Consider the following 9,572-nt stretch of genomic DNA (forward strand, 5'->3'; position numbering starts at 1 on the left):
TGCCACATTACGAAGTAAAGGGTATATAAATGCTGCTTATATGGACGACTAGCTTTTATTTGGAAATTCAGTAGAGGATTGTAGGAAAAATGTGATGTGTACCATAGAATTATCAGAAAAATTAGGATTCATAGTTCATCCTAAAAAATCCATAATTGAACCGACCCAAGAGATTGAATATTTAGGGTTCATACTTAATTCAAGGGAAATGACTATTGCCCTCACAAAAAGAAAATGTGATAAAATTGCTAAAATAACTTATGATCTGTTACTAGCAAATGACACCACAATAAAATGTACTGCAGAATGCATAGGTAATATGGTAGCATCCTTAGCAGGAGTTCAGTATGGCAAACTATATTACAGCCATCTACAGCATCAGAAAAATGTAGCACTAAGAAAGTCACATGGAAAATATGAGTCAAAGATTAATATTACCAGTGACATGAAAAGGGAATTATTATGGTGGAATACAAATATATATAGAGAATATAAAGTAATTGACCATAAACATCCAGAGGTCTACATTACAACTGATGCATCAAAAATGGGATGGGGAGGTGTGTTAGAACCCCGTTCACCGATGATTAAAGCAGGTTATATAAGTACTTGCCAAAATAATACAGGAGGGAACTGGTCAGCGGCTGAAGCTGAGGAACACATAAATTATTTAGAATTAAATGCAGCTTGGTTTGCATTAAGATTTTTTTTGTAAAACTGTACACAATGTGCATGTCCGTTTAAACATAGACAATACCACTGCAATCGCCTACATAAACAACAGGGGAGGCAGAAACATGGTACTTCATGACTTGGCACGGGACATTTGGGAATGGTGAACATGAAAATTCTGAATGGCAATTAAACCCTATGATATTCCAGAGACTAACGGAAACATGGGGCATGCCAAGTATTGACCTATTTGCATCAAGGTTAAACAAGCAATTACCATGCTTTGTATCATGGAAACCAGATCCATTTGCATTTGCAGTGGATGCCTTCACACTAAAGTGGGAGGGATATGCATATGTTTTCTCCCCATTTTCACTAATAAAAAGAATTTTGCAGAAAATAGAATTAGATAAAACAAACAAGATTATGATTATAGTACCAAATTGGCCAACACAGGCCTGGTTTCCTAAACTTTTGAGTATGCTAATAGATGATGTTATTCCTCTCCCCAGCACAGATCAGATATTACACCATCCATCACTGAAAGAAAAGGAACTACCAAAAATGAGGCTCTGGGCATGTCTGCTGTCCGGAAGACGATTGAACGGCTACCAACAGACACACAAAACATATAATGGCATCGTGGAGAGACAGCAAAAAAGAAGCAGTATGATATATATATACATATATATCCGGAAATGGTCGGACTTTGCAAATAATCGAGGGTTTGACAGCTTTACACCAACAGTAAACCAGGTATTATTGTTTATGACTGCAGAATACAATCAAGGGGCAAGTTACAGTAAATTGAACACTATACGTTCAGCCCTATCAAAATACATATCCATTGATGGCATGCAGTTTGGGAATATACCTTTGGTAAAAAGATTCATGAAAGGAGTTTTCCAGTTAAGACTAGCTCTTCCATGAAATTCAGTCACATGGGATCCAGAAATTGTTTTAAAACACTTGAGTAGACTGGACAATAATACAGCCTCATTAAGACAGTCACATTGTTAGCTTTGTTAACAGCTCAGAGAGCACAGATTTTGCACACTATAGATATCCGTAATATGTCACTGGGAGAACAATTTTTGAAGATCAGATTTGGGGACATTTTAAAACAAACGAGACCAGGGTTTCACTAGGGTGAGATTGAAATTTAAGCATTCCCCGAAAAATCCAAATGTGTGATGTCTTGTGTTAAGGAATACTTATAAGTAACAAAACACATAAGAGGACAAAATACTCAGTTGTTCATAAGTTTTCAAAAACCGCATAGAGAAATTTCAAAAGCCACTATTTCAAGATGGGTAGAATGCTCATTAATAGAGGCGGGTATAAGCATGTCAATTTTTACACCACATAGTACCAGGGCGGCCTCTACTTCGGCTGCTCTGAGACAGAATGTACCCATAGGTACTATACTGAAAACTGCAGGAAGGTCGAACGTGAGCACGTTTGCAAAATTTTACTATAAACCTTTATCTAATGGCTCTTAGGAGTTAAAGGGATATTCACACTGTTACTGGGAGTCCATTACTAAGTTTGTGAGCATTAAATTATCAGCAGTTGGGTTTTAGATGTTTATGAGTTAAGGTTGAAACCGTTTATTACATTATTATTAGTCAAATAACAAGTGTACAGGCTGAGCCTGTTTGTGTTTGAGGAAACGTGAAATAAAAGAGGTAACAGTTGGATTTTTGTATGTTTATATCATTTATTTGGTGTGACCTATCCAAATAGGGTGTGGTTTCGGAAACACTCTTTTTAAACATCTCATGGGACCACTCCTTCCGGAGTGGATGGAAAAAAGAATTGGGAACTTAAATGAGACTTACCTGTAAGTTGAAATTTGACTGGAATTCTGTTCCCTCCTCCGGAAGTAGTGGTAACATGCCCTCCCAACAGTTTTCTCCCATCCCTTAAAGCCATAGAGTGGCTTGGGACATGGTCTTTGGGATTTTATTATTTTTGAGACAAAAATTCAGTGTTTCCTCAAGTTTTTAAATATAATTGTACGCATGCGTCGCATCTCATGTTACCACTACTTCCGGAGAAGGAGGGAACAGAATTCCAGTTAAATTTCAACTTACAGGTAAGTCTCATTTAACTTCCCAATTATGAAAAGTGTAGGCTATGGCACCGAGACCTCTGATGATTAGTGCCCAAAATTGCTTACAAAAACGCAATGCAATAATAGCATATTGACTACTATTGTATATTTTTCGGAAATAATTTCAGCCGCTCCAAATCTCTTTCCTTTTCTTCCTTCTTCCTTTATTCTTTCACAATTTTACGTTTTATTCATATTCACCATAATTTTATACACTCGCATGATATAGTCACTCGTTTGACCTAGCCTATGCTAGACCTCGGCTATGCCTACTATATTATTTAGAATATACAATTTTATTTGATAAGATTAATTTTACATGGATATAGTAATTCATACCTAAACAATACATTAAGTTTAAATGTAAATAATGTATAATGACATAACAAATAAATATCAATAATTTAAACGTGTACATAGTATCTATCAATATTACAATAATAAGATTAATATTTTTCAATCTTATAATAAATTTTATATAACCGGAGTTAGTTTCGATCTGGGCAAACCTTTGCTAATAGGTACACTTTCTCCATCAAAAGGCTTCTTCTATGAATGGAATGACCTGTTCGAAGCACGAACTTCTGTAGACCAAACCCAGTACCCTTATGATTTTTAATCATACGGGAATAGCTTCAAACCGAAAGGTCCACTGAATTAGTCTCAGAAAAGAAAGTATAATACATACTCCAAGTATTGAAACTCACGCCATCGTGTTGGGATTCAATATTATTTAGCTTAATCCTGCAGTATATCCAAGTGACCAACACCAGCTTTATATTGATTTATTGACATATATTTTTCTTTGATTGTTTTAGAATACTGTAATATGGATGATTACCAATAATTCTGGTCATTTAGTGATGAGACCACACCCATCATTCAAATAGATTAAAAAGTATAATATTATCTTAAATGGTTTTCATAAAATATAAAAACAATTTAAAAGGGTAATTTAAGTTCCATTTTCGGGCATCCTAATGTACAAAACACTGAAAATATTTACACCTCAGCGCCAGCAATGGTGGCGTTGACGAGGTCCGAACTCTTTTATCACCAAATTTCACAAAACCTGGATACGCCACTTCTCTTGTTGAACAATGTAGGTTGGCGTGTTTCTATTAACAGAATGTTAAGTACAGACAATTGACCGGAAAAATGATTAATTTTTTAGCAATGTTGTGCGGGCTGGATAAAAAATCTTTGGGGCCTCGGGTTGAATACCAAGGATATACCCAAGACAGCAATCATTACGCACCATAATACGTAAGGTACATACAACTTAATTAGTTACCTGGATTCAATTGCTACGCGCCAACAAAGACGTATACTCGCTTTGTTCTTCCAAATTAGTAAGCTAAATAACTATTAGATTACATGAATTTACCTACAAATGTTTATAAAACTCATTCAAGATTTTTCCGATGTTGTTACAAGCATCCTTAGCGACTTCTAAGGTCGTAAATTCTTGCTCTGCCATGTTACCTGCATTGTCTGAATACACCTCTACTTTCAGTTTCTCTCCGAGGGCACTTTCGTGTTTATTTGCGTTATCCATTCTTAGCAAAGCGAACATCCAGTTATTATCGTGTGGATTTGAAGCCGGTTGAATCTGCAAAAAACATGGGATCTCAGTTAAATATGAACATGATATTATCATTTTTCTGAAAGCTAAAGTAAAATATCTGTGTATTTAACAATGTGTACATTTGGATTTTTTCTATATTTATATTTGTGCAATAATTAATAATTCTACTTACACTAACTTTAACAGTTATATAACTGTTAAAGTTAGTGTAAGTAGAATTAATAATTCTACTTACACTAACTTTAACAGTTTTATTAATGCTTAATACAATAACGCTGCTCATCTAGAGCTAACAACTACGGATCACTAGATATGATTTTAAGTTCCAATGTCTGTTAGTTAACGTAAGGTTTACTTTAAATATTATCCTGGCACTGTAATTTGCTAATAACCATTGTAGCGCGGCATGGGTTAGGCCTATAGACATTATTTTGTCTAAATTGTATATTAATACAACAGCATCCAGAAGTCTAGAGTCAAACAACTATGTGTAGTTAGAATACAGAACCACTATGTTTAGTAGTTAGAATACAGACGATACAGAACGTGACAAAAGGACGGATTAATCAAGACAAAAAACTAAGAGAATAAAACGCAACAGAAAAGGACAAAAACTCTGACTGAGAAGACGAATTGTTGGAGATGGTTTTAGGGGGGAAATGTAATATAATTATTTAATACAAGGCAATAAGTGTTTTTTCATGTTAGTCGAAAATTTATTTTCATAATGCGAATTGATAATTAGTTAAAAAAAAATAATTAGTTAGGGGTAAATTTTTTCATAAACTCAGACCAGGAAATCTTATATTGTGTTGAAAGTGAATGGGAATAGAGAGTTCAGACCTAACTCTACTGAGAGAGATTAGAAATACAGAAAAAAATACCGATGTTTGTGAAAAAGAAAGTTCATAGAATATTATACAAATTCTGACTGCTCAAAAGGGGAATGGTAAAATTTATTGCTCTGAGGTGAAGTGGAGATCGTAGCTTATATTAGGCCACGGTAAGCTATGGTCTCCACATCACCGATGATTAAAAAGTAAAGGAGACGAAGGAGACCACGTTGGGGCACCAGATATTAGTCCTGATAGCCCTCTTTTGAATGGATTGAAGTTTCATACTCTATTAGCCCAAACGATGTTACAGTAGCTCAGATAAGAAAGAATTCAAGAGCAATATAAAATACGTTTAATACTAGATTCTAAGGTGTTTTCCAGGTTAATCCACTATCAAGCTAGACACCTATTGACCTGATGTATACATTTAGTTATGATGTATAACGTAGTTATAAAATAAACTATTGTGGACAGAGTACTATTAATGAATTTATCTTTTTGTGGATTCTGAAACAGGATGAAATTGCACTTTTTATGGTTAATGTAGAGCTTGTTACTAGAAAAGTATTGGGATATAAGAGTCATATGGTGATTTACATTAACAAAAAATGATTCGATATTTTTAGGAGCAAATTAGAAGACTTGTAGATGTCATTGATGTACAAAATAAGTAAGACAATAATTGCGGAACACCACAGGTTACTGGAGAGAAATTAGAATTCTAAATTGCGTATTTGGTGCATTGAGAACCGTTAGATAAATATCTTTTGAAAAGATTAGGTGAAAAGATAAATATATTAATAATACTGATACTTACAGAAACAAGGAATTGGAAAAGGTCTGGGAACCTGCATTCAAACTGGCTCCATCCATACTTCTTTTGAAGCCTATTTCTGACTTGGTTTTCCACCTTTGCTGAAGAACATTTCGGAATGTTGAAAAAGTCACATGAGATGTTGACATGTGCATAATGACGATCCTTGAACTTCGCCATGGTCTGGTTGAGTATTGTGCGGCACTTGTGAATGATATCAACTCTGAAGACAGCGATTTGTGTCTCGTCTTGCATTATACAACACTTCTCCAAATTAATTTGTGTTTTTCTTAGGTCGCATAAAACAACACCTATATCAGATGTATCTCCAGAAAGTAAAGTGTCAAGATCTTTCCTCAATTTCGCTGTTTCATTGTCGTCACTCTGTTCAATGCAAACAATAATCTGAGCACAAATTGTGTAGAAATCTCTGTTTCCTCTATCCATCTTTTTAATTTCATCAAGAAGCAACCTTGCTCCTGCTAAACTACCAAATTTCACTGCTTCAATAAACATATTGATAGCATAATTTTCTTTTCCACTCTGGAGGGCATTTTTTCCTTTCTCAACAGCTAAATTTGCCTTGCACTTGTGGAGAATGTCAGGTTTTGGGTTTTGAAGACTGATCTGTTCCATATCCATAATAATGGAATCGACATCTGTAAAGAGAGTCTTTCTAGTTTTAATTTCACTTAGATATTCAAGGATTGTCCACCTGAGACTTGTATCGATAGGTGGTTGCATTTCAATTATTTGTTCGTAGTATCTGCATGCTTTGTAATGATTTCCGAGTTTCTTCTCCAACTCAGCTAACTTTAAAAGTGCTTCCTTAACATTTCTATTCCCTTTCAGCTGATCTTCAAAGTAGAGTCTGAGCTCTGAAATAGCTTTTCGAACAATCCAATCAATCTCTTTAAAATAAGTAAAAGGTGGATCATTGTTTTCTTTACACGCTATCAATGCTTCGTCCAAAAGTGCTTGATATTTATCCATTGCACTATCACGTTCGTTTATTTGTACCAAGAACTTTGCGAAATCAAAATTTGTTTGAATTACTGCATCTGAGTCACTTCCAAAATTATCCAGAATATGATCAAAGCATTCCCGAGCTTTATCGTAATTTTTTTCGGTAATATATTTTTTAGCTTGATCAAATCTTGCGGCGAGATTACAGGGATTTGCATCAATGGCCTTTTGTAGATAATCGACTGTTGGTGAAACATTCCTATCTCTGTACAAAAGGTATAGTTGGTGATAGATGAATGAATTTGGCTCTGAATCGGCGTTGTGTATAACGCTTAGTGCTTCATCAAAATTGTTCATCCTTCTGTATACCTGTGCCACTTCACCAATTATTTTTACACGTGTGGGTTTAGGTCTTAGAGCACTTTTCAAGAAGTATTCTGCTTTTCTTGTTTTGCGTTTTCTTCGCTTTATATCTGCTATCAAAACCATTGCATAGCTGTGATTGCGATCCATTTTGAGAACATCATAGAAAATACCCTCTGCTAATTTCATATCGTCACATAATTCATTGCGTCTAACAGATGCTTTGCCTTTCCTCCATATGATAAGTCCAAGCGAAAACCACCAATCTTTTTCGTGTGGACACATTTCTACCGCTTTTTGAAATTGCTCAATACTCTCGGAATATCGAGTCATGCCCAAGCGTGAAAAGGCGAATCCTTTTGTTGCATGTATGCTGCCTAAAAACATATCCCGATCAGAAGAGCCAGCTTCGTATTTTGATTCAAGTTTCTTCAGTGTACTGATCTTGGGTTCAAGTTTGGTCTTATCGCGATCAAGCCAGGCCTCAAGAGCCAAAGTAATTAGTAAATAACCATCCTTAAGGGGTGCCTCTCTTGGACTATGTTGAAGAATTGTACGTACTTCGTTCAGGCATTCAATTGCTGCAGATTTTTGCTTTTCAACGTTCCCTTTGAAGTCAGAGAAGAACAGGTAGCTTTTGAAAAGGCGACCCTCAATCACCATAGCTGGCGACTCAGCAACGTGCTCGTTAACCAAATTCATCAACGACTGAAACTGTTTTATAGATTTGTACTCAAGATTCCACGTGAAATGACAAGAAAACTGGCAAAGCTGATCTCGTAAATCCTTCAGTGTCGTCATGTTGCTGTAACAATTGTTCAATCGATATTGAGTTCTAGAAGAAATACAATATTAATATGACAACTGCCAATATTTTTTTTAATAAAATTTAATTTTCCTGTATTTTTTTTTTTTTGGTTTTTAAATATATGTAGGTCATAAAACTTTAAAATATATTTTGAAAGAATTATTTTTCTTTAGATTTTAGTGTACCAAATATTTCCTTTTTAATATTGGTTCTATTCATTTTTTGTGTATATAATTGTTTAGCTTCGTGCCTCATGCTACCTTCAGTATCATTAAATGCTTATACTGAAATAACTAAAAGTGTAAATAAATAGAACTGATTTAAACAAAATTTAACGACTTTCTGAAATGAAAAAAAAAATTAAAAGAACATAAACTTCTGACATTTGCCAAGNNNNGCCTATAGAATTTACATCTTTTGCATCCTGTCTCTTATACACATCTGGCCGATCGAGATAACACTATACTAGGGGGTCAGGGGGCATTCCCCACGAAATGTTTGTGTTTTAGGCGCCCGAAAATTACATTTCAGGCGTTCTGGGCTATCATTTGTTTCTTTTTTTCCTTTCTTTTAACTTTTCAAAATAGGGGGAGGGGTGGGGTCGGAACCGGGCCGTTTGTTTACCCTGAAAACTGGGTAAAGGCAAGGACGCATCATGGATATATTTATTATGATTTCCATACTGCGACCTATAAACATTTCTAGCTTATCACTATGTGCGACGATTTAGTCAGTTGTATGAGAGAAAGTTCCTGGGGGTTATATCTGCAAATGCACCCTAAAAGTCTCCATGGTCTAATTGGTATGAAACGGCCTTAGCGAGAGGTTGCAGGTTTGAATTCTGCTAGGCACTTATTTCATACAACTGAATAAAAGGAATTTTTCGTTGAAGGGTTATGCTTAATACGATTATTACATCTAGTTTCTATTTTGATAGTTGACTATGTTGTAAAATCCAATCTGATGCTATATGATTGCAATAAGGATAACTTTTTTTAAATGTTTCCATTTCAACCTTTGGAATATGACGTTTAGATAATACACTAAGATTATGTCTGATTCGATTGAACGCATTAATGGGCAAACTTCAATCATTACTCACTTTACGTTTAGAGTTTTTCTTAATTCAACTGTTGATAATATTCTTTATTTGCCTTCTTACATTTTGCATATTCCAGGCTCTTATTGGATGCAATTCGCAATTCATTACATTATAATTTCGATTAAAATGTAAGTGAGAGCTCTGGTGGCACCGTAGAAAGGGAACTAGAAGAGGAGTTTCGCAAGCAATACATATGAAACACTGCCGTACACCACATAAAACTAATACGGTGGCAGATTGGGTAACATTTTCAGTAGAACGTTTTCCCACTTTCCAATTCTGTGTCCTCAAGACTTCTACATTGGAC

The 9,572-nt window shown here is 35.1% G+C and overlaps 1 protein-coding gene across 1 annotated transcript; it reads right to left on the bottom strand.

The window, feature by feature from the left end:
- Positions 1-3,437: 3,437 nt before the first annotated feature.
- LOC117101074 lies at positions 3,438-7,643 on the bottom strand. Its single transcript, XM_033240939.1, has 2 exons — positions 6,030-7,643; positions 3,438-4,400 (listed from the first exon to the last, which is right to left on the bottom strand). The coding sequence occupies exons 1-2, from the start codon at positions 7,638-7,640 to the stop codon at positions 4,176-4,178; spliced, it is 1,836 nt and encodes a 611-aa protein (XP_033096830.1). The 5' UTR covers positions 7,641-7,643; the 3' UTR covers positions 3,438-4,175.
- Positions 7,644-9,572: the final 1,929 nt, after the last annotated feature.

Source organism: Anneissia japonica, unplaced genomic scaffold, assembly GCF_011630105.1.
Source record: "Anneissia japonica isolate Jap-2015-1 unplaced genomic scaffold, ASM1163010v1 scaffold287558_len45975_cov113, whole genome shotgun sequence".
NCBI classification, from domain to species: domain Eukaryota; kingdom Metazoa; phylum Echinodermata; class Crinoidea; order Comatulida; family Comatulidae; genus Anneissia; species Anneissia japonica.